This window comes from Balaenoptera borealis (assembly GCF_965194805.1).
Source record: "Balaenoptera borealis genome assembly, chromosome: 1".
Lineage (NCBI taxonomy): Eukaryota > Metazoa > Chordata > Mammalia > Artiodactyla > Balaenopteridae > Balaenoptera > Balaenoptera borealis.
This window is the reverse complement of record NC_138860.1, coordinates 86,190,505-86,216,009: the sequence shown is the minus strand read 5'-3', so window position 1 is coordinate 86,216,009 and position 25,505 is coordinate 86,190,505. Positions and strand designations below refer to the sequence as shown.

Below are 25,505 nucleotides of genomic sequence, written 5' to 3'. Positions count from 1 at the left end.
TGGGTGGAGCCCATATTGAGCCCATATTCAGTCAGAAGGGCATCGAGGCAGGGGAAAGGGTGGCAGCAGAGGAAGAGATTATTTATACACAGAGGGTTTGATCAAATAAGTAAATACATTGAGGATAAAGACAGCTAATTTCTCACTAATAGAGTATAGAGGTACAAAGATGGAAAGGGATAAAACTAGAATGAAAACTGAAGTGTTGGATTGAAATTGAAGTGAACTCATGGTTTTCAATATAGTTATAGTATAAATAAATATAGTATAAATAATATACTTATAGTATAAATAAATATATGTGTATATTGTTTATATATATGTATATGTAAATGTATACATACACAAATATTCTCGGTCCACTGAGAGTACCTGGAAGGAGCAAAATGCCAATAGCAATGAGCATACCTAGCACACAGAGTGTGGCTTCAAGACAGCATTCTCAAGGGCTCCTTGGAGAAATGCCTGATTCCAGGGTTGGAGCAGGAAAGTACAAGATAAGCCTGGAACAGCTTGGTATGCCAGAAAGCAAGAACATGTTCAAAGAATGATCGGGACATGATGAAAAGACACAGAAGCTTAGCTTGAAATGTTCCAACGGGAAAATTGAAAATAGTTTTACCACCAAAATAATGATACTAGCTCACTGATTAAAATAGGAAACTATGAGCTCATATAGACATAGACAAATAAACTGAAAATTTGATGAGAAATGTCATTAAGTATCTCCCCACAAAATACTTAATTACAAAGAGAAGAAGACTAACTTTAAAGTGGAGAAGTTTGGAAGACACCATTTAAATCAAGTGATCAAAGTAAACAGTATCAGTAATGGGCCAAATAGAAATTATGTGCCATCTGATAAGATACAACAAGAATACAGCATTGCTTCTGTGATATTCCTGCCAAAAATGCATAACCTTAAGTCTAATCATAAGGAAACAGCAGACAAACCTAAATTAAGGGCTATTCTACAAAGTAAGTGGCCTGAAATTTTCAACAGTGTCAAGGTCATAAAAGTTGAAGAAACACTGAGAAACTGTTTCAAACTGAAGGAGACTAAAGAGACAAGATAACTAAATGTAATAAATCATAATGGAGAACTGGATCTTTGCTAGGAAGGGCATTATTGAGACAGCTGACAAAATTTGACGGGGGTGGGGGGGATTGGGGGTGGGGTGGAGGGGTGGGGGGGTGGGGGTGGGGGGGTGAGGAGGATAAGACAGTAATAATGTATCAGTGTTAATATCCTTATTTTGATGGTTACATTTTGGTTAAGTAAAAGAATGTCTTTGTTTATAGGAAAGACACCCTGAAGTATTTGGGGAAGGTGGAACATTATATAGGTAAGTAACAGACTTTCAAATGGTTCAGGAAAAAAAAGGTTTTGCTACTATGCTTGCAAGTTTTCTGTAGGTTTGTGATTTAAATTTAAAACATTTTTTAGAATTTTGTCACTTATTCAATGAGACCTTTACTAGCCACTCTAAAATGCTCACCCCAATGACACTTCACATTCTCCTTTCTGCTTTATTTTTTACCTTTAGCAAACATATTTCATTTATTTATCTAGTTGATTGTTTCACCCAGGAGGATCTATGAGGGCAGGAATTTTTGTCTGTTTTATTCACTGCTGTGTCATGAGCGCTTAGAACATTGCTGGAACACAGCAAGTGCTCAATAAATAATGAATGAATAAATGGATAAGCCTGTTAAATAAATGTTTGAAGAAAGATATAACCATTACAAGGACCGGTGAAATAAAACTGTTACTCTCATCATCAATGATAGTTTGTTAAAAATCCTTTTGGAATTGAAAGTCATAAAAATATTGATATCCTTTAACCTATAAATTCCACTTCTGGGAATTTAGTCTAAGGAACTATCCTAAAATATGGGGGAGTAATCACAATGTCAAGGTGTTCACTAGAGCGTTATTTATACAAAAAAAATAATAATAAAAGAGAGAAATATTCAAAAAGCATTGTATAAATTATGCCATATCCACAGATTAAAATTCTATTTCAAATTCCGCCATCCTCTGAGCCACCTCTCGCAGTCAGCGCGTCCCAGCCCATTCTCTCCGTGCCCCGTCTGTACCCACATTTACACCTCCACACACACCCGAAGCCACAAAGTGTACCCTGCGCGCTCCAACTGCACTCTGTTTTTACCTTCCTGGGAAACCCCACACTCCACCCACCCGGACCAGGCCCTGGCCCTCGCCCCGGCCTGCAGGTGTCCCCTATGCTGTTGAAAAGAGAACATTTCCAGATGCAGGGGCTTGGTTAAATGGGCCAGTTTCCCCATCACAGGGTGCTGGCAGTTGGGCTGGGTCCGAGAGACCGGTGCCCTGAGTCTGTTCTTCAGGGGAAAGGCTCCAGGTACAGGCAGCGATGGTCTCCTGAGACGAATTCTAGACACCTCACTACTGCTGGGAGGAACCACCGGCCCCAGCGATGTGCGTTCGGGTTGCTTTGGCCTTGGACCTTGGGGCACCATGGTTCCTGGCCAGGGGCTCACGTCACTGCCCCAGAAGAGACTTGCGCCCCTTGCGTGTGCAGTTTCTGGCCTCCGGCAGTCCTGCCCCTGCACAGCCTCTGAGCCAGAGCCCTGTCCCGGACACCTGGCCACAGGCCCTGAGCCGAGGCAGCGCTGCGCTGTGACTCTGAGTAGGAGGGAAGGCACTGAGGAGGACCGGGGTTTGCTTAATAGGCGGCATGAGCCACACTCCTTACGGAGGAGTCTGGGACAAGGGGCCTCCAACACTGGGGCACCCAGGTGATGTAAAAGAAAAAAAAATTAATTAATATATTAATTTAAAATAAGGCTATAGGTATAAAGTTTCAATTATGCAAGATGAAAAAGTTCTAGAGACCTGCTGTACAACATTGTGTTTATAGTTAACAATGTAGTTAAATTTTACAGTTAAAATTTTGTTAAGAGGGTAGATCTCATGTTGGTTTTTTATCACAAGAAGAAAAAGGCTATAAAATATATACAATTACATGTAAAGGATGTTTAAAAAAATCTATCATGCCAATCTGTGTATGTGTACAGATATGGAATTAAACACATTAAAAAAAATTCTATTTCATTTGAAATTCCATTTGTTTTGAAATTTCATTTCATTTGAAATTCTAATAATGCAGGAAACTGCTTGCTTTAATGTATTATTGCATGAAGGGAAAAAACAAACAATATAAATTTACAGTCTATGAGTCCAACTAAATAAAAATATGCACTGTAATAAGCAATTATTGTATTGGGGCAAATTTTGTTCTTCTCTATTTACCAAATTGTTGGTAATATAGTTGTAATTTACATTCTTAAAATACATCTATAATAAATTTATATTTATTTTTAGAAAACACATCATGGATGAAATTAGCTAGATGTAGAAAGTATTAACCCCATGAAAGAATAACTGTTTGGCTGAAGAGATTAGGAACATACAAATCAAATATTGACTAGTCTGCATTCAAATATGACTAAATAAAAAAGAGGTAAAAAAATTTTAAACCTGTTTGAATAAAATGTTAATAGAAAAAAGTGATTTACATAAAATCAAAAGAAGAATTTGGCAGTATCAGTGTATTACTGCTGATGCAAGACATGTTAAATGCAACAAACTCTAAAACCACCAAAAAGGTATACTCTACTGGATCAGGGTAGGTTCATCATGCTTGTCAGGCCAATAAAATATCCTTCAAGACTATCCAGCACCCCCTGTTCTGATCCATGCTCACCAGAGAGTCTTCTGATTATTATCTTGGCCTCCCAGTTAACTTCTTCTAGGAAAGGCATATCCTAGACCTTCACATAGCCACGTGAGTACTTGAAATAGGGCTAATCTGAATTGACATGTGCTGTAGGTATAAAATCCACCCCAGATTTTGAAGACTCTGTATGAAAAAATAAATAAATAAACTACCTCAGTAATAATTTTCTTGATTACCTGTTGAAATTATAACATTTTGGATAAGTTGGGTTAAATAAAATATGTTGTTAAAATTAATTTTACCTGTTTCTTTTTATTTTTTTAATATGGCTAAAAAGAAAATTTTAAATTACTTTTGTGGCTCACATTTGTGGATATTATTATATTCCTATTGAACAAGAACACTGAACAAGAATACTGCAGTTGGGACTTCCCTGGCGGTCCAGTGGTTAAGACTTCACCTTCCAATGCAGGGGGTGTGGATTCAATCCCTGGTTGGGGAGCTAAATCCCACATGCCTTGCGGCCAAAAAACCAAAACATAAAACAGAAGCAATATGGTAACAAATTCAATAGAGACTTTAAAAATGGTCCACATCAAAAAAATCAAAAAAAAAAAAAAAAAAAAAGAACACTGCAGTCAATGTAATTATACCATCTCCCTATAAAGCAATAAATTGACCCTCTGGTTTAGACATTAGCCTCTTGTGAGTTTTCATGGCACAAGCCTGTCCCTCACAGGCTGATCAACTTTGCGTTGACAAAATTAAGCCATGCTAAATGGAAGATGAGACCTTCACTGAAGTGAGCAAGTCAAGGTTCTGGCATCCTCTGAGCTTCCTGGGCACAAGCTGTCAGCTCAGTCATTTCTCTACCTTCCATCATTTTCTCTCTCAGTTCATAATCTTGTGTTTAGACTGTGTTTTTCAAAGGATAGGGTTGTGTATTATTTATCTTTGTTTTCCTAGCACTTAGGTGCTTTAAACAAAGATATTAAAAAGTTTGTTAAATGAACATTTTTCTACATCCTTTGCCTTTGATCATAGCTACAGGCCTCCTTGCCTTGAAATACTGTGCATAACCTCCTCATTTCTTCATCCGTTAATTGCCGCTTATAAAGATTGAACACATAAAAACCTGAAAGTGAAGTTATACAGTCATGTGAGTTAAAAATAATAATACCTAATGTGGAGTGAAAGCTTCATAAGCATCACAGCACACTATATTATCAAGGACAGAGCCTTAGAGACAGACTACAGAATTGATATTTCATCATTATGCAATGACCTACATTATATGACCTCTTATTTGTCCCTGAACTCCAACAGCAACCTGAGGCTAATATAAAACAGTGGTGAAAGGGAAAACAGATGACACAAAAAGAAAAGGAGGTTTATTATGGGATCAGTGTAATGATTTGGCTTCATAACATAGACCAGATGGCAATAGCCCCTTTCTCAGCAGGTGGCTTCTCAATGTCCTATGGGTTGTAAAAAACAAATTCACTATCAACCTCCTCTGCTAATAATTATTTCTGAGTACTGTGGCAGTATCAAAACAATGCTGAAAACACACACAATCCCTCCACACAAGGAGAAATAAATAAATAAACTTCTAAATATTTACTTCTGACAAAAGGAAAATCCTTTTCTGAGAAATGCTGTTACCCAACAGAAGATCTTGGCTTCTAAAAACCCAGGTATGTTCTCATCTTTTATTTTAAATGAAGAAGATGGCCTTTGTTTTACCCAATTTTTTGACTGTTTTGTAAAAGCCATTGAAAATGCCTGAGAAACGATTGGCATCAGTTTTACTGAGGTTTAATATTTATAGTTGCTAATTCTGTAAAATCATGAACCCTTTTTTTTTTTTTCTTCACCACGCGGCTTGCGGGCTCCTAATTCCCCGACCTGGGATGGAACCCGTGCCCTCGGCAATGAAAGGGCGGTGTCCCAACCACTGGACTGTCAGGGAATTCCCCATCCTTTAATATTTTTATAAAAATTGTGTATACAAGAATTCGTTTGCCTTCATTTTCCATACCTCCAAAGAAACCTTTCTGTTGTACAAGACAAACTGAATCAAATAGTCTCTGAAAGGTGACTTACCGATTCCAATAAAAAGTACAATTTGATGACAATTTCTCTTCAATAGTTTGAGATACTTCTAACAAACTACAATTCAGTTGCCTTAACTAAAAGCCTGCAAACTGACCTTTACAAAATTTCCCCAATAGAACCGTTCTTTCCTTCTAGGAGAGAGAAAAGATCGTACATATGTTACAGCTCTTTATCATTTTACATATAGGCTGAGCGTCATTTTTTAGTGACTTCCCTCCGGTTAGTTGGTTGCTCTAATGTTTTCCAGAATTGATTCGTCCTTAGGTACCGACTTGACTGAACTATTAAGGCTCAGATCAATCCAGAAAGTCCGGCTTTAAGATAGGGAAAATGGGAATAGGAACCGCAGAGCAGGCTAACCCCTAGGGACAAGAAGCAAAGTTCACCACCAAACGAAGGTCACTCAAGTGCAAACTTGAAGCAGAAAGGCACAAGGAGAGGGAGGAACAAAGTGGCCTCAGCTCGAATCGCATTTAGAGATCTAGAAAACAGGTATAACACATCTCAGTTTATAGTCGTTAAATCGGATGATATTCGTGAATGTGGGACTAAGAATCATTCAATATTTGAAAATTAGAAAGGAAACAGAAGCTCTGTAAACCGTTAAGCGAGGGCTGTAAAACGTGAGTGAAGAAAAGGAAGGTTGTAAGGACCCCACCTTCCGAGAGAGTTCCAGTCCGCGTTAGCTGGCGGACTCAAGAAGAGGAGGAGGAGGAGGAGGAGGAGGAGGAGGAGGAGGAGGAGGAGGAGGAGGAGGAGGAGGAGGAGGAGGGAACCCTTCAGCGGGACCACTGGCGCCCAAGCTCCCAGCGCGACTTGCAGCAACTCGTTGACGCATGCGCAACTCGCTGACCTAAAGACGAAAGGGCGCCCCGACCCTCGTTTATCTAGAGGCGGGGGAGGGCGGGGCGAAAACACGTGACCGGGTTGCGGCATTTCTGGCCCAATCCGAGGCGTTTCGGAAAGCGCCCTTGCGGAGCAATTCGGGTGGCGCCTGTTCGTCCGTAATTTCCTGGCTTTTTGACTCCGCTCTTGAATTTAAGAATTTAGTTTGTCAGAACTTTCTGCCGTGTGTTCCGTGAGTCAACTTAGTGGCACACTCTAAAGTGACTGGCGCTTTTTATTTATTTTTCTCTATAACTAGAGTGTATTTCTGTAATTTCAAGTCCTGTTGCTCTCTCCCCAGTACGCTCAAGTCCTCTTCCTACTGCGTGAGACTCCAGAATCGCTGGAGGGCGCCTTTCTGTAAAATCAATCCCCTAGGAAGAGAAAAACTGCTTTATATCTTAGTGGTAGAGGATTAGGGAAATTAAGGTAAAAATTTAAAGAGGCAAGTGTCCCATAGGACTACCACAGATAACCTCAAAGACATACCCTAAAAGACTACTTTATTTAAATATAAGCGTTTAAGTAAAATCTCCCGCTCTGTTTATTCCAGGCTGCTATCAAGAATATGAAGTAATGATACTGGGATAAGATTACCTGCAAGATGTGGTTGGTTCGCCCCAGAGGAGTGTGGCGAGAAACAGGCTTTAGAGAAACTCAGTCTTAAAGCTGGCGTCCTTGAAGTGAGAAGGGCATGGAGTGAAAGCAAGATGGATGGGGCTGATTTCTAGGGTTCTGATCCATCATGAACTGACTTTTACAGCCCAAGAACCTTAGCATTGGGAAATCAAGCAGTACTGCAAAAGGATAAAATGCCAAATATGTCGAAACAATAAAAAAAGGAAATTTCCCTCCACGTATCGCAATATGGATAGCTTGGTAAAAATAAGACCCCTCACCTGGAATCCTGTTCAGGAAGAGTTCACTCATTTCCTACAAATAATAAATCCTCAACACTGCAGAAATGAGTTTGTTCATAACTCAGAATATTCTCAGAAAACGGGGGCGGGGTGCACAGCTAAAAGCTCTGAACCTGCACTGGCTTTTCTGCTAGAGTTGCAGCGTGATGGTAATTGCTGCTTCCCTTGCAGACACTAGCTTCCTCTGTTGCTGCTGTCACTGGTTCTTAAGAAATATAGTTGCTCCAACTTCAGTTCCTTCCATGATACTTATAGATTCTTCTACCAACCCCAGTATTCCTCAGACACAGCTGTCTATATAAATGACATTGAGCTCCATTGAGTACACTGTTACTGGCTTCTTGGTGCCAAGAGAAGACGACTGTGGGAGAAAATGCCTTCCAGTGGAGAAACCCAATAGCCTCTGTGAGTTAATTCTGGAGCTGTGGAGTGAGTCTAACCAGGAAAAGTTACAACTAAAGTGGAGGGCACAGGTCATGGCCTTCATCTGCAAGATGGTGCAGTCTGAGTATTTAGTAGGAGAATCAGAGAAAATAGGGAACTGTTTACAAAGTCACTTCTTGAACAGCTAGAATGAGTTGTTTTCACCAGTGTTGTGTGCCTATTTGGTGGCCTGTGTCAGTATTGACAAGTAATGTGGATGTGCCCATTTTATAAGTAACCAGGTACAGATGATGCCTCAACAAAAATCTAAATTATTTGTAAATATTCATAAAATTGAAAGTCATACTTGCTTCTGATTCCTACTCAAGCAGAACTGCTGTCATGGGATAACCCTGCTTCAGGGTCTTACCACCCAAAAAAGTGGCTAGATTTGTATAAAAGTATTTTACCAATATATGAAGCCTTTTTACAGATTCTCCTGGAAATCATTTTGTAATCTCCATTTTGTGGTAGAACCTGTTCTCCTTCAAGTTAGGGCTCTTCATTAGACTAGTAGTAACACAAGTAACTGCCTCAGGCCAAATTACCCAAGCCTGGTTCTCAAATCTTAGGCTGATTAGTACATGAAAAAGGAATACAGTAGTAGAATGCTATTATTAAGCAATAGCTGCAGAATATCATTGCATCCAGTACTAGGAACAGAGGGGAAATTTTCAGCAACGGGGAGAATAAATGTCACGTGTTCTAAAGCCTCTCTTTAAAATATAGAACAAGGAATAAACAATACTTAAAAGTATTTTTGAATCACAATCTGTCACAGAATTGCTTCTTTACCTAACACCTCCACCAAAAACTTTTAGTGTATTTCTACCATCTTCTTTAACCAAGAGGGGAAAGGCTTTGAATATTTTAAGCCATAAAACCAAAAAATACCATACTAATTTCAATAAATAATTCCTGCATTTGAAATATACTTCAGTATTTTCCATCTCTCAGGAAGCAGAATTCCATAATTAAAATACCCTTTCGATATTAAACTGAAAAGCAATCATGAAAACATTACTTAACATTACACTTACGCCTTGACTTTATAGATTCCAGACTTGTCTACAAATGAAACATTTTAAAAATCACTCATCACAGGAAAGCCAAAATGAGAGCAGAAAAAATGTTTGATTCAGGTTGGATTTACTCAAGGTTAACATGCAAGAATTATTTATATTTACATTACCTAAGGACTCTGAAGATAAACATTATACAGTACTAATGGAGACTTTGGACTCATTTTAGAAAACTATTTGGTGTACAAGAGGTTTATAATCACTTTAGTTAACTATAGATATAGTTACTTCAACTGTAGGTAATAAGTTATTACTTCAAATCAAAATACAAAAAGTACTGGCTCAATTTGCAACTCCAAAAGGAAAATCAATTTTTTCTGCTCTTTGGAAAAAAAGTTAGTAAGCTGATGAGTTAAACTATTACATTGTAGTACCTCATATCACATCCAAGCGTTTGAATGTTAACTTTCAAGCTGATTCTGTTTCTAAAAAGACCTTCAAAGCCCCCAATGGTGGTGTTCAAAAAATGAATGTCATACAGTGAAACTAATCATTAACAACAAATCTTCAATTTATTTGAAGCAATTCAGTTTCAAAAACTTTAAGTTACAGCAGTCACAGAAAAAAAAACACAGAACAGTCAGAAATAATAAAAGAATAATCAGGAGTACTGCATTTTTTTGTTTGTTTTTAACACTGTCATGGCTTTATTCAAAACACAGTTGCACAAAAGTATTAACTTCAAAGTTTTTAAGGAGGGTTTTGAGGAATTCAACACACTATATACATACTGCCATACAAAGAGCATTAAAATAGGACCAAAAACTTCTACAAAATATAAAACCCACCCTTACTTATTTGCATGAAAATACCACCCACAAAGCTAAGTAAGTCTTAAAAAGTTTTTTGGAGGCTCTAAGTGTTGTTTTCAAACCAAAGAACTCTCATTTTGATTGCACAATAAGATGATTGATAAGAAAGTCAATATATAGATTTAACTTTTAAAATAAGTATTTTATAATCTGGCATACTATGCAATGAGAACCCTTAACAGACTAAAACAGGGCATTATAATTGTTAAAAAGGAGTAAAATGTTAGCCTTTTGGAGATTCCAACCCCCCCACTAAACTTATCCCAACAGTTTTATTTCAGTCAGTTATGCAACTTTTTTAGTTTATCCACAAATAACTTTATCATTTTTTACTTTAAAACCCCGTCATACATTTTAAACCAAAAAAGAAGCAATACTATATTCAGTAATTTAAATGTGTCCCAGTACGAAAGTATAACTTCCATTAATTTGCTGATACTAACTTTTGAAAAACTTACAAATATTCAAAACAAAGGGGGAAAAATTTTTAGATAGCCAAAATTAAGAAAGCAATTGCCTTGAACATGGAGCCTCCACAACAAAAAAAGGAGATGTACTTGCCTACTCATAATATTATATTTAGTAGCTGTATAAGGAAACACACACTCACAGTTCTCCCAAATATTTTTCTATTTTTAATGGACATCCACCTGAAACCAAATCTTAATTTTAATATTGATTTAGTTTCAAATATTTTTCCAACTGTCCAGTATATTTCAATTAAATGCTATATCTGGTAATGTTTTAAAACTATAGAAAGAATAATTAAAGGTTCTACTCAGGAAAATTAGAAATACTTTGCAGAGTGGTATCTAAATCATTTGGGAAGCTAATCTGATTTGAATGTCTCATTAATTATCAACAGGCAATTGTTCTGACTTTTGAGGAACACACATGCTGCTTCCAAGAGCCTCCTCTGCTTCTTTTCTTTCTTCATCCTCCTAATACAGTCTGTACATCTTGTCAAGAAAGAGATTTACAGTAAGCAGAGTCTGTTGCATAAAACTGTATTGATAATAATATTCGTATTTCAGAAAATACTCAGTTTCTTTCACTTAGCTTGTTTAAAGCTAAGACAGGTCTGAAAAGGTGGTTGAGGTATAAGACAAAGTCATCTTGGGTATCCATAAGTTTTCCAACTCTTTTTTGAGAAGAGGGGAGTGAAACAAGAAAGGGAGGTGATCATAAAAGAAACACTGAGAGGAAAACGAAGAATGCACACTTAAAACAAAACAAAATAACAACCGTTGGCAGGTCATGACCTTCGACTTGAAGAAGAAAGGGCTCCCCTACATGTCTCTGAACTCAGTATAAGCAATTTTTCCTTGAAAACTAAAATCTTCTTAGTCACCTGGCTTAAAAGGTTTTAGAAGCCTTCACAAAAGCCATGAACTATATTGCTGAATAGAACCTTTACTATTCTGCTCCTACTTTCCAAGCTACTCATGTGACAAAAAAGCACCCAAATACCCTCAGCCAAAAAAAAAAAGCCACTGCCTTCAAACTAAAGATCTCTGGGTTGCCTCTAAAAAAATAACCAACTTATCATTCAAGAGACTATTTTCGTTCCAGATTCCAGCCAACTGTGATTTCAGTTAATTTATAAATAACTTTAAAACCCTATGAATGAAATGCACCATATTACGCCTGTGTAAAAGCAATCATGTTTTAATTATGCTAAAAATGACTAACACAGTGAGCTTTAATTAGAAAAATTAAGATTCTAAATAAATTGCTAGGGAATTTCACAATGGGGTCAATGAAAAATTTTCTCTACATACAATATGATCATTAACAGACTAGTTAATCTTATTTGGAATGGTAAGGCAAAAATAGTAAAACCACACTTTTCCTATAAAAAGTTACACATTATCTTCTGTAGGGATAGCTATCATACATGAAGAAACAAAGAAGATGTGATCACTCTATTGCACACCCAGGAACATTAGGGAATCTGGTCTTAGAATGATCTAGTCATCTTCTTCCTCTCCATCATCTTCAGCATCTCGTTTCCTCTTTTCCCCTCTAACACCTTCTTCTTCTGAAAGAGTAAAAGGAAAACTGTAAAATACTTAATTTTAACAAATGAATATTTGTTAAGCTACAGAATTTTGAATCTTAGTGAAAAGTTAATGGCGTAAGAAAATTATAGGTTAAGTTTCCCCTCTGCATTACTTTCAATTTCAGTATTGAAACAGCCTTAATAGACTTAGAAATCCATAAATAATGACAGCTTGCTATGCACCCTTGTGGCCAAATCATGAAGTACAGATCAAGAAACCAAGGGCCTGACATCATTGGAATTGTTAGTGAATTTTTAAATTTCTTGAAAAGCCTAGGTAAAGAGAAGCAGAGAGCAAATCTAAAACGGGCATTATCTGGAGGTCAACTGTTCTTCTCTTATAAATAAGGTTTCACCCCCTCCAAAATGAAAGGCCTTAAGAAAATAATAAATTGAGCTTACGGTTCCATTATCTCTTCATTACTGTTTAGAAAATAAATGTTACAAGCTGTTTTTTTATTTTAAATGGAATTAATGAATACCCTGAGAAAACTCCTCTTTAAAAAAGGTTTTACACCTTTCAAGGAATTCTATTATATGTTACCAGCATCAAAGAGATCAGTGATAATTTGAATTATAGACTCATTCTTTAAAATCCATGAATAATAGCTTTTTAGGATTTTTGAATGGCTAATGTAACTCACCCTCTTCTTCTTCTTCTTCCCCTTCTTCAACATAGTCATCATCATCTTCTTCATCCTTGAGATTCAAATATTCAGTTTGAATATGATGCAAATGAACTTATTTTCGAAACAGAAATAGACTCACAGACACAGAAAACAAACTTACGGTTACCAAAGGGGAAAGGGGGTGGCGGAGGGATAAATTAGGAGTTTGGGATTAGCAGATACAAACTACTATATATAAAATAGATAAACAACAAGGTCTTACTGTATAGCACAGGGAACTATATTCAATATCCCGCAATAAACCATAATGAAAAAGAATATGAAAAAGAGTATGTATATGTATACATATATATGTATAACTGAATCACTTTGCCATATACCAGAAACTAACACAACATTGTAAATCAACTATACTTCAATTAAAAGAAAAAAAATTCAGTTTGAGAATAAATAAGCCATGACATGGGCTATTCACTGTTTGATAATAATACATTCCAACAGGAGCAAAAACTATGGTCATCCTGTGTTCTGACAACCTCTGCCTCACTTACAGAGGTCTTTTTAAAAACCCAACTAAATCTAGTTTCTTCGTGAAAACAAGTTATGTTTGAGACCAGAAATGTTCAAAAGAACTTTCTGCAACAATGGAAATGTTCTGTATCTGTGCTGTCCAATACAGTAACCACTAGCCACAGGTGGCTCCTGAGCATTTGAAATGTGACCAGTGCAAATAAGGAACTGAATTTTAATTTTATTTTACTTTAACTAAATAAACAAATGTGCATAGTGGCTAATGGACAGAGTAACTTTTGACTATTTCAAAGACACAGTCTTCTGTTTTATAGACTGAGGAAGGATCACCTGAATCTTAGCCTGAACACAGCTACACGTGTTGAATAAGTCACTTAATCTCTCTGGACCTTAGTTTTCCAATCAATGAAAGAAAGTATTCATATAGAAAGATCTCTAAGTTCCTTCTACATCTAAAAATCTACACATCAAAATAGCAAAAGTCAATAAAAATCACAATAAAACTTGATCTACAACTCCTGTGGAATGAGTTGTTCTGGATAGCTAAGATTTAAACATAGCTTTGAAACATCATAACCATTTTTTTTTTACTTTAGCCAACTGGGATAAAATCTCTAAAGTGCATTGCACACTTCTACCATTTTATGCTAAACCTAACAAATCTTTTTCTTGAATTGTCATAGTCACCATTGTGACCATGAGCAGTACGCTAATTAGTATACGCCAATTCTCTCAAAGCCTATTAATATATATAAGATGGTTTTCTCCTTTTTAAAATGACCCTGGCCTCTACTTTGAGTTGTATCTTCCCCTAGTTTTTATGCCTTCTCTTTTGCAGTTAGTTACTATTTCAATTTTAATCTGCTACGGATTCAGAAAATAGATCAACAAGCTTACCAGAGAACTGAATATAAAAGAGAAAACAGGATTAGAATAATGGCTTGAATAATCTCCTACAAAGAAAATGTCTTTTGTTACGTATACCTTTTACAGTTACCGCCTTGTGCTTGGTTGTGTTCCAAACGGTTAAGTTCCAATATATGTTTGAAAAAATGGAATCAAGCTAGGGTCCCCCCTCCAACCCCAAAATAGTTTACTCCTTAAAAATAGTTTAAATGGCAAATGTTAAGAACTGCTGGGTAGTTAGGAAAAACTTGGACAAACCACACTTTTCAAAGTATCCACAGCTCTATTTGTGTCTAGAAATATTAAACAGAACCTATGTTTTCAGCATTTAGCTTAAAGCCCCTGAGAAACTAAACTGTATGACACTTATATCAGAAATCATTCTTATACAGTCAATTCAAACACTAAAACATTCCATACCAGAACACCCAAGCTGCCAGGAGCATAAGCAATAGATGGGGTAGCAAATAAACTAAGGAACTATAGTAAAAATCAGGAGAACATGTGGGCTTACATTTAAAGAAGAAAAGAAAGGAAGAGAAGAGGGGTAGAGGAGAGAGGGGATGGAAGAGTGGGGAAAGAGAGAGGAAAAGAAGGAGAAAGAAAACGACATTTTAAACATTTCAAATCTGTAAGGAATGATAAATGAGGGTATTTAAATATTTATAATTTTTTAAAAGCCACTTGAAATACTAATCACATTTATTCATGATAATTTAGAAAAGCCCAAGTCTAAAAAGCAAATTACTTCTCTGGATTTTGTTTTAAACAAAACATGATTAATCAATTCATGTTTTTATGCCTTTTTAAAAAAATATCATCTATTAGATTACCAGAGACTTGCTCTGTAAGGATTATGGTCTTAGTTCCTAACTAGTGGGTAATAAAATGTTTCTTCATTTGTACTATGAATAGTGCAAGAACACCATAATTCCCAATTCTTCTAAAGCCCCCATCTCCATTTTTAATGAAGTATACTACACATACATAAGTCCTTCTTTATACATATTAATTCCTTACCTCTGAAGAGCAGCTGAAATAGAAATAAGACTCAAACAAAACATAACTAATCAAATACCATTTCTACTTCCTTCTAATTTCTTTTTTAAATCTTATAGTCTCTGAAGTTTCTTTGGCTCTTAGCTTCTAAAAACAAGGCTTCGGGCTTCCCTGGTGGCGCAGTGGTTAAGAATCCGCCTGCCAATGCAGGGGACACGGGTTTGAGCCCTGGTCTGGGAAGATCCTACATGCCGCGGAGCAACTAAGCCCGTGTGCCACAACTACTGAGCCCGCATTCTAGAGCCCGTGCTCCGCAACAAAGAGTAGCCCCTGCTCGCCGCAACTAGAGAAAGCCAGCGTGCAGCAACAAAGACCCAATGCAGCCAGAATACATAAAAATAAAATAAATAAATTTATTTTAAAAAATAAAAATAAAAACAAGACTTCATTTTAAAAAACATCCAAATTATCTCATCATGATTGAAAACTTCTGGTCCCAGCTACTTGGGTACCACATTGACTTAATGTTGTATGTATTATCTTAGAGATGTTTGCTCTATACTCCACCACATCATTTTTAGTTAATATTTCCCAGTACTCAATGGAATGATAAACATAAACATTTGCAGTTAGCTGAAGGTCATTTTTAAATGACTTAATACTATTTAAAGAAGAATTACTGGCAGAGAAAATAAAAAGTCAATTGCAGGGAATTCCCTGGTGGTCCAGTGGTTAGGACTCCACGCTTCCACTGCAGGGGGCATGGGTTCGATCCCCGGTCAGGGAACTAAGATCCCGCAAGCAGTGCAGCACAGCCAAACAAACAAACAAACAAAATAAAACAAAGTCAAACTGCAAAATAACAAGTCCATTACTTTACTAAGTAAATTAAAACTTAGGGGAAAAATATTCAAGTTGTATGCTGATGTAAACTGAATAGGTTGCCTTTCTCCCTGAATACTTAAAATACTTAAAAAGTTCTGTTCTTCACTATTGTAAAGCTAACTCACGAAAGCCCCAAACAAGTTTAAGTCCCATTTTTTCTACACTAGTTTCATATTTAAAATGGTATCAGAGGGCTTCCCTGGTGGCACAGTGGTTGAGAATCCGCCTGCCAATGCAGGGGACACGGGTTCAATCCCTGGTCCGGGAAGATCCCACAGGCCGTGGAGCAACTAAGCCGGTGCGCCACAACTACTGAGCCTGTGCTCTAGAGCCTGTGAGCCACAACTACTGAGCCCGTGTGCTCTAGAGCCTGTGAGCCACAACTACTGAGCCCGCGTGCCGCAACTACTGAAGCCCGCACGCCTAGAGCCCGTGCTCCACAACGAGAGAAGCCACCGCAATGAGAAGCCCGTGCACAGCAACGAAGAGCAGCCCCTGCTCACCGCAACTAGAGAAAGACTGCGCGCAGCAAAGAAGACCCAACACTGCCAAAAATAAATAAATAAATAATAAAATAATTTTTTTTAAAAATGGTATCAGAGAAAAATCATCATTAATCGGTGATACTGTCTATCTAACTAATGTAAAAGTCATTAGGAGAACAAATAAAAATACAATTTCTAGTCTAAATAAGAGATGTTATTTTTAATAATAAATATTACTTTATGAATTATGAAAACAAAACTCAATAATTTAACATTAGAAGAAAATAACTTATCTAAACTCCCAGGGACTAAAGATCATTTGTTCAAGTCAACTGATTTCCTGTGAACCTACTATGTCCCAGTCAATGTACTGGATGCTGAGATAGTAAAATGAACAGCCCTCCCCTGAAGGAGCTATCTAGTAGGAAGTGGCCAAATAAACAAGTTTTTACAGAAGTGTCTACAGGCAACATACACCTAATCAAGGTTCAAAGGTAACAGAGGAAGGAGTGACTGTCTCTTAAAAATTACAGAAAGCTTCAATAATGAGGCAACGCCAGAGTTGAGTGTTTAAAGATAAGAATCACGAGGCATGATTTGAGTGGTAGTTACACAAGTATGTACATATATAAAATTTCATGGAGCTGTACATAAAATCAGTCCACTTTACATGCTTTAGTACATTTATGTTTACCTGAGAAAAAAGAAAGTAAAGTTCATTAGAAGGCATGGGTAGAAAGTCATTTCAGATGAGTAAACAATGTGTATACAGAAAGGCAATAATAGCTTCGTGTGATGATTTAATTTGGTATTGAGGGAGATGAAGCTAGAGAAGGTAGCAGAGGCTAGATAAAGAAGGGCCTTGTATGTCTTGGTGGCAACAGGGAAACATTAAAGGGTTTCAAGCAGGCTACTGATATGATCACATTTGCATGCAGACTACACAGGCAAGCACTATAGAGGATACAACAAAGTGGTGACGCTGTTCTCAAAGAGACCATTTAGAAAACTACTAGAAAAGCATAAGCAAGAAATAATTAGGGGAAAGGAAAGTTTTCATGAGTGCCTATAACGTGCCAGCAACTAGATACTTTACACATATTAGTTTGTTAAATCCTTAACGACCCTATGAAGTTGGTATAATCTCAGTTTTATAAATGCAGAAACTGAGGCTCAGAAACATTTGTAAAATGTTTCCACTATCCCAGGCTGCTGAGGGAAGAACGGATTTGAAAGCTATCTAGGAGGTAAAATCATAGGGTTTATGATTATCTGGATATAATATGAACTGGGGGGCAGTGGGAAAAAAGACAGGCAGACACACACACACAAGTTAGAAACAACTCTCAGATTTCTACACAACTTACTTTTTATATTACTTAACCCTATGCCTAAATAGTTAATTTTCAGTGCACATAAGAAGGTCTATTCACCTGAATTTCTTCTTTCATTAAGTATGACAGGCCCACCTCCTCTTCTCCCTCTCCCAGTTCTGAGCCTGCTTCATCTTCATCCTCATCCTCATCCTCATCCTCCTCTTCTTCTTCCTCTTCCTCATATCCTTCAGGTGGACCAGCTTCATCTTCCTCTTCCTCTTCATCATCTTCATCTCCATCTTTAAAAATATTTTAAAAGATAAGCAAATGTCTGGGCAAATGTTTTTGCCTTGGCCCCTCAAACTCATAAGCCAATGGGTAGAAAGTAGCTCAGGGTGATTTTTTTTTTTTTTAAGATTTCTCTTTTATAACATCCCATTTACTGTTTGAGAAATATGGTGTCTAAATATTAAAATTTTCCCAACGTATAGATTTTTCATCAAAACATTACATGGACTAAAGTTTATTTTACTTCGTGGACACTTCAAAACCTGCCTGTCCATCATTCCATCATTTTATAACACTGTTTATCTATCAAATTTCTTCTTACATGTGAAAAACTTTTCAACCAGTAGTAACAGTGTCCCATTACTGACAACAGCTTTTCTGTCATCTGATCTATTAGTCACCCATTTATCCAAAAATGTATATTCAACTCTCTAGAGCATTTCCATCATCCACCCCCAAAAAAAAAAAACATATCCATTAACAGTCACTCACCATCCTCTCCCGCAGCCCTGACAACCGTTAATCTACTTTCTGTCTCTACGAATTTGCCTCTTCTGGGCATTTCATATAAATGGTATCACACAATATGTGGCTTGAGTATGGCTTCTTTCACTTAGCAGAATGTTTTCAAGGTTCACACACTGTAGCATGTATCAGTACTTCAGTCATTTTTGTGGCTGAATAATATTCCATTGTATGGATCTATCACATTTTGTTTATTCACCAGTTGATAGACACTTGGGTTGTTTCTACTTTGTGACTTGTATGGATAATTATGTGATGAATGGTTCTTTATTTTTTTTAGTACTATTTTATAAGTTACCACTTTTACTGGGTGGTGGTTAAGTTTACACAAATATAAAATATCATGGAGCTTAATATTATAACAATCATTAAATTCCCCAAAGCTATCAGAAATCTGAACGAATACAGGACTAGGGCTATGAGTTTTTAAATTTTTGTCTTACTAACGTCTTATTTTTCCCACACCTAAATACCCAGGCCCAATCTAATTTGCCAGCTAGAGTGGAGGCTATAACTGTGACACATTTATGCGTATTAAGAATGATTACCTTCATCATCCTCTTCTTCTGAGTCTGGTGCTTCATTATCCTCCTGGTCAAATCCATCTAAGTACGTGATTTGCTGTAGCAGTTCAAAAATACTTTCTCTATAATCTTCCAGGTTTGTGATCTCACAGTTAAACAAGTCAAGACTCTTCAAATTTTTAAGATTTTGCTGGAAAAGTAAAAAGTTAAAAATTACGTTCAAGATTTAAAATCTCATGTTATTTATTTATTTATTTATTTTTAATTTTATTTATTTATTTATGGCTGCGTTGGGTCTTCCTTTCTGTGAGAGGGCTTTCTCTAGTTGCAGCAAGTGGGGGCCACTCTTCATCGCGGTGCGCGAGCCTCTCACTATCGCGGCCTCTCTTGTTGCGGAGCACAGGCTCCAGACGGGCAGGCTCAGTAATTGTGGCTCACGGGCCTAGTTGCTCCGCGGCATGTGGGATCTTCCCAGACCAGGGCTCGAACCCGTGTCCCCTGCATTGGCAGGCAGATTCTCAACCACTGAGCCACCAGGGAAGCCCTATTTATTTTTAATTCATGAACATGTATATAACTTTAAATCAAGAGAATGATTTTTTGGATTTTTAGAATTTTATAATGAAGGGTTATTATATCAAGCACAGCTAATTCTTTTAATGAGGCCCTGGCACGTAAACTCCACGGGAGTAGGAACTTTGTTTTGGTAACTGCTGTATCTCTAGCACCTGGCTTAGTGCCTTACTCATAGTATGCACTCAGTATACTTTGTTGACTGAATCTCTGCCTAAATAGGCAACAACAATAACATGGTTAGTTTAAATCCACAGTCAAGCTTATTTTCAACAATTTCAACCTCCTCCCAAGCTTTTTTTAAAAAATCAGAGCAACGATTTTCAGAGTTTCACTTCATCTCCTTTTCCTTCCCTCATATCAGGAAACAAAGGAGCAAATAAAAATAATCAAGAAGAACGAAAAAGGAATAGAATTTAAGAAAATATTGGAAATTTTAAAACCAGATATTCAGCTCCTGAAGTTGATGATAAAATAAATTTCTCACTGATTTAAAAATTTATCTGGGGCTTCCCTGGTGGCGCAGTGGTTAGGAATCCGCCTGCCAATGCAGGGGACACAGGTTCGAGCCCTGGTCTGGGAAGATCCCACATGCCGCGGAGCAACTAAGCCCGTGCGCCACAACTACTGAGCCTGTGCTCTAGAGCCTGCAAGCCACAACTACTGAGCCCCCTACAGCCTGTGCTCCGCAACAAGAGAAGCCACCGCAATGAGAAACCCACGCACCGCAGAGTAGCCCCCGCTCTCCGCAAGTAGAGAAAGCCCGTGCGCAGCAACAAAGACCCAATGCAGCCAAAAAAAATAAAATAAAATCGTAAAGTAAATAAATTTATTTATTTTTTTTTAATAAATTTATTTTTAAAAAATTTATCTGAATGTTTTACTCCAAAGGAAAATAAAGCAGTATCATCTAGATCACAACATATAAGAAATTCAGAAGTTTCAAAAGAGTGACATAAATACAAGTCAGTAAGATAAAATTCAAGCAAATCTCAGAAAAATTCAACCAAAAATAGCAAGTCCAGAGACAAACCTTTCCACTTACCAGAGCTTCTACTGTACTGAGATCTTTGATTTTGTTTCCACTCAAATTGAGGTAGGTAAGGTTTGGACATTTCTCTGCCAGGACTTCCAAGCCTCCAGAAATTATATTGTCACTAAGTTCCAACTACATATTCAACATGGGGAGAAAACAAAGAATGGTGAAGGCTTAGGACAAATCAAAGATTTCTCAAATGTATCAATTTAAAGAAAACAATTGTCATTCTCTCTGGCTTCAAGGGACTGTCACAGTCTTTAATTTCCAAAATCCCACCTATGACTGCCAAATAAAATATTAGAATCTCTATATAACAGACTTCTAACTCAGGTTTGGTTCCAGTTGTATAATAGTTGGATTTTATGTTTCAAAGAAAAACATTTGGTAGATGTTAAATTCATGCCATAAGCGATTTCATTAGTCAATTTAAATTTCCAAAAGTAATATGACAGCTGATTTCAAAATCCTACATAACCCGTTTTCTTACCTCTAGAAACTTAGAACCTTCTAATTAAAAGGCAGAATGGTTGTTTCATTTGGGAAAAAAATATACATAATAGCCCACGGCATCAAAATCATGATGCTTTCACGCCTAGTGCCAGCTTACCTTTCGAAGTTTATTTAAGCTGGGCAGCCGGGCCAGTGAACTTAGTTCCACATTAGCCATACTCAGAAACTCTAGTTTTTTAAAAGTATCATTCAGGCCCTCAATTTCCCCATTGACACAGAGGCAATTATCAAGGACCAACTCTGTCACCTATAAGAGAGAATATGAATGATTCTTTAGTTTGCAGTCTGTTTAGCAAAAGACCTGGGTCCTGACACTCTGGAAATGTGAATATTAAAACCACCAACTCCCTCATATAGATCCTTTTCATTCTACCCCCAAATTGACATACAGTCTTAAGTCATCATTATAAGTTAACTTTTTAAAATTTAAACTTGGACTAAGAAGTTCAATGCCTGCTTCAAATCACTAATAAAAAAATTTTAATTGCATAAAAAATAAGACTTTGAAAAAGGTCCCATGTGAAAATAGTTTCTGACCCTCATGAAAAAGACCCTCAACATCAGGGCATATACTTATGCATGAGGGGATACCAAGGCTACTGAGAAAGGATTTAAGTGAGTCCTAAAACAGCAGGGAGAAGAAAGGAAATTGTTTTATTCACTTTTTCAGATTAAACCCCCTTATTTTGGTTGATAAATGTCACTATAACTCAAAAATATCTTGTTACCCTTCATGAAGAAATGTTAGAAAGCTCCTTCTGAGACAGCCCAGCGTTCAGATGTTATTTGTTCTAATATCGAGGCGAAACAATATCACCCAGAACAACACATCCTTGACAAAATGTTATTTTTCCCTGCCACCCTGGTAGAATTTTTGTGACTTCTCCCCAGTCTTGGGAAGGGGGTGCTGGATCCTCTCTTAGGTCAGAGTTGTAACAAAACTTCCTGTTGTGGGCCTAAATGGACTTAATCTTACGAGGGAGGCAGGAAACCCTGGCTCTCCATTCTCAATGCAAAAATATGTTTGAGGTATTTTGAGAAATAAAAATTAGCAACAAGGAATGCTACCTTCTCTATTTGAACATGACATAATTATTTCAGGAAGCAAAGAAGGCATCATAATCTGTTTAGAGAGGAGGAAGCCAAGGCCCAGAAGGTAAGAATGACTGCCTAGGGTCAGTCACAGTATGTGGCGGAGCTGTGCCTCCACTGTAAGTCTTCTGACTCCTAGTCTAGCTGAGTGGAGGAGAGAGGGCCACTAGGTTTGGTGTCAGAAAACCAGTTCTTCCACTTGAGTAAGTAACTTCACTGCCCTGAGACTCCGTTTGCTAATTTGGAGTCTACAACAATACCATCCACCTTACAAGTCTGTCGGAAGGAGGAAACAACAAACAGGAGAAGCGCTTCGTAAACTGTAAAGGACTATACAAATAGGAGACCGTTATTACACCACAGGGGAAGGAGGAGAGGCTGCAAAAAGGCAACATCCGGCACTCCCCAAAACTGGCAAGGAAATTACTAGGGATAGGATAGGTATAAGAATGGGGAAGGAGGGGCAAACCCACTTTTCCAACCCAAGACATAAAAGAGTATTCGAAATGTGTGCTTCTTCGAGACAGCATTTTAACTTTGATTTTGTTTGTTTTTTCCTTAAGCCCCTAAAGACTAGGCCCTAGGAAACTTCAAGTTATCTGTGGGATGATAGTACTGACTGTTTCCTCCTCCCTGCTATCTACCAATTTCAGCGAAACAGAGACTTTTTTAAAAGTACATAAAGACCTTGGATTCCCACCCTTCACGCCGCCACAGCCCACCGAACAAACCCTACTCATCCTCCACGCTGGTATGCACAAGCACCACCTCCACCCCTGCTGGAAAAAAATTATATCCCTTATATTGCAATTCTGGAGTTTATTTCGGAGGCCGCAATTAGCAAGACCCTATAGACATTTTCCTCTGCGACCAGAAATGCGAGGTTCCTCGTTGGCCATGGGCCCCGCTCTCGCGACCCGCCGCTCCGACCGACGGGAAACCCCACAAGGGGCGGGGACTCCGCAAGGAAAAAGGGGGTCGCCTCCCAGCCCGCGTTCCCCTAGCGACTCCGGCCCGGGCGAGGAGAGCTGGGTGAAGCCGAGGAGGCGCCCGCGAAAAGGAGGCGGAAACGCCTCCCGCCCGACCCCCGAAAAGTTGACCACGACCCCGCCTCACGTGGCCCCTCCCAACCCCGTCTCTTTAACTAAGGCGACAGCAGCGAGAGCGCATCATTTAGTTCCGCCGAGCCCATCTTGAAAACACGAAACTTCTACGACCCATTTGTTGAGTTTTGTGAAACGGTCTCCAGGGATCAAAATTGGAGTTGCAGCCACCACGATACGACACGCCGAATTTCGTTACACCGCGGGGGGACGAAGAGGATAAAGCCTCGTGTCCTCTCCCCACCTCCGGTCACTGCGACGAGTCCCAAAACTTACCCGCGGCCGAAGAACGGGCCGCTGACCCAGATTCCGCCTGGCGGCGGGCGGCGCGCGCCGCTTCCCGGGGGAGTGGGCGCCGCCAGCAGTGGGCCGTCCGCGGACTCCGCGAGCGACCCCAGCCCGCGCCCGGCGCGACGTCGTCCAACGCCCAGGGGACTCGAGGCCAGAGACGCCCCCCAGCCCAAAAAAAAGAGTTGGCAGCACTGCAGAAAAGTTGGACTAACTTCTCAGGCGACGATGGCTGCGGCAGAGGCGAGTGGGACTGGGGGATCGCGCCCACGCCGCCGGCCCCAAGGAGCTGGAACGTGAGGAACGAAGCGGCCGAGCGGCCCCCAACACCCCGCTTCCCGCCTCCACGAGGCCAGGACGCCTGACTCGAGGAGAGGAGAAGGGGCTAAGCCCCCAAGCACACACAAAAACGCCCCTAGAAACTTAAACCCTTCGCCATTTTAAGTAAAAGATTTTAATGATTTAAAAGTTAAAATTAAATATTTTCCCCCAGTCCTACCCCCAGATGGGGGTTAATTCATTACCCCGCCCCACACACCCACCAGGACCCCCAGAAACCCGATCCTCCGAATACAGGGCTGGTGAGGAAGGGGAGGGGGCTGAGTCATCTCACCTCCTCCGGGGCTCTGTCCCTTAACTCCAGGTTAATCCTCTTCTTCATCTCCATGTCCTCCTCCTGCTCTTCTGCTACTACTCTCCTCCCTTACCTTTTCCTGCCTTTCCCACTACCCCCAACCCTAAAATTTTAAAAGATTTGGAAATGAATGAAAAGAAACGCAAATATAAACGCCCACCACCACCACCAGATAGGTGTGGGGGAGAAAGAAGGGAATAGCAAATGGAGTCCAAGGAGTTGGGACTCTAACTCAGCTGCCCCCACCTCCTTGTCCACACACTCGCGCGCGCACTCACACGCACACACATACACACACCCGCAGTTCCTTCCCCTTCAATGGCTGCTCGGAGACTGAGCCTCCATGACACGGCACCGCCAACCCCCTGGCCTACACTCCACCCACCTCCCGAATGTATTGGTTGATTCTTCAGCATCTCACTACTCCACTGGGTTACATAAATGTCTATCAGTCTTTAGGGTGGACCTGAGCCAGAAACACTGTGCCTATTGGCTACGACCAAGCGCGCAGTTAACTCCGATAGGTCCAGGAAGGTGTTCGTCCCGGGGAAATGATTTTGAATCCCAATAGCCCCCCTCCTTTTCTTTGTGTGATTGGCGCGCTTTCCCTAGGCGATCGGACGGTTTTGAAGCCTGTCGGGTTTCTTTTTGTTTTTGTTTTGCCTGTTTTTAGTGTTAAAGGAAGGAAGAAAGCATCCTTCTTACGTGTGGAAGTTGCGAGACAGATAATTTAGCACACGGCACCCACCCGCTCTTGGCGGTTTTAAAGCACAGCTCCTGCTTTGCAGCCAAAGTGTACAGCAACGTGCACATCACATAAAAAGGACGCCTTCGTGGCACTGTCCTGCCGGAGATAGGCTTCTGGTGCAGAACCAGAGCAGGGATAAAGATGGTAGTTTAACTTCCAGCAGGAAGGACTGAACGATTTTGAAAGCAGTTGGGTGAGGTATAAGTTAGGCACCTTTAAATAAAACTACCCTGGAGGAATTGTTACTGAGGTAATTGTTGCTGTAATAAACACTAAGACGTTGGAGGGAAAACAGTGCTGGCCTAACGAAAATCAGACATCAACGCGCATAGAAATGGTACTGCAATGCCTCTCCTTTCTAAAATCCCTTTGGTTGGTTTCCATGGAAATCTGTAGTTTAAATGTG

The 25,505-nt window shown here is 39.0% G+C and overlaps 1 protein-coding gene and 1 long non-coding RNA gene across 4 annotated transcripts in view; both read right to left on the bottom strand.

The window, feature by feature from the left end:
• LOC309614303 overlaps window positions 1-6,490 on the bottom strand; it is a 52,922-nt gene extending 46,432 nt beyond the window's left edge. Inside the window, exon 1 of the long non-coding RNA XR_014236099.1 lies at window positions 3,750-6,490. This is a non-coding gene — a long non-coding RNA (uncharacterized lncRNA). The remainder of the gene's footprint in view (window positions 1-3,749) is intronic.
• A 3,152-nt stretch (window positions 6,491-9,642) lies between these two features.
• Window positions 9,643-24,729, bottom strand: ANP32E (acidic nuclear phosphoprotein 32 family member E). Of its 3 annotated transcripts, none has more exons than XM_082362235.1 (7): window positions 24,331-24,729; window positions 21,332-21,481; window positions 20,731-20,853; window positions 19,137-19,302; window positions 17,893-18,074; window positions 12,669-12,723; window positions 9,643-12,003 (listed from the first exon to the last, which is right to left on the bottom strand). In XM_082362235.1, the coding sequence occupies exons 1-7, from the start codon at window positions 24,382-24,384 to the stop codon at window positions 11,933-11,935; spliced, it is 801 nt and encodes a 266-aa protein (XP_082218361.1). In that variant the 5' UTR covers window positions 24,385-24,729; the 3' UTR covers window positions 9,643-11,932. The 3 variants fall into 3 exon arrangements, with proteins under 3 accessions (XP_082218361.1, XP_082218363.1, XP_082218362.1); XM_082362237.1 differs by lacking the exon at window positions 24,331-24,729 and adding an exon at window positions 23,706-23,853; XM_082362236.1 differs by lacking the exon at window positions 21,332-21,481 and having other exon boundaries at window positions 24,331-24,704.
• Window positions 24,730-25,505: the final 776 nt, after the last annotated feature.

Coding starts and splice junctions, on each gene's coding strand:
- ANP32E (XM_082362235.1), bottom strand. CDS start 24,384: ATGGAGATGAAGAAGAGGATTAACCTGGAGTTAAGGGACAGAGCCCCG. Junction 19,303..20,730: donor TCAGTACAGTAGAAGCTCTG/GTAAGTGGAAAG, acceptor TTACTTTTCCAG/CAAAATCTTAAAAATTTGAA. Junction 12,004..12,668: donor GGAAGAAGAAGAAGAAGAGG/GTGAGTTACATT, acceptor TTACTCTTTCAG/AAGAAGAAGGTGTTAGAGGG.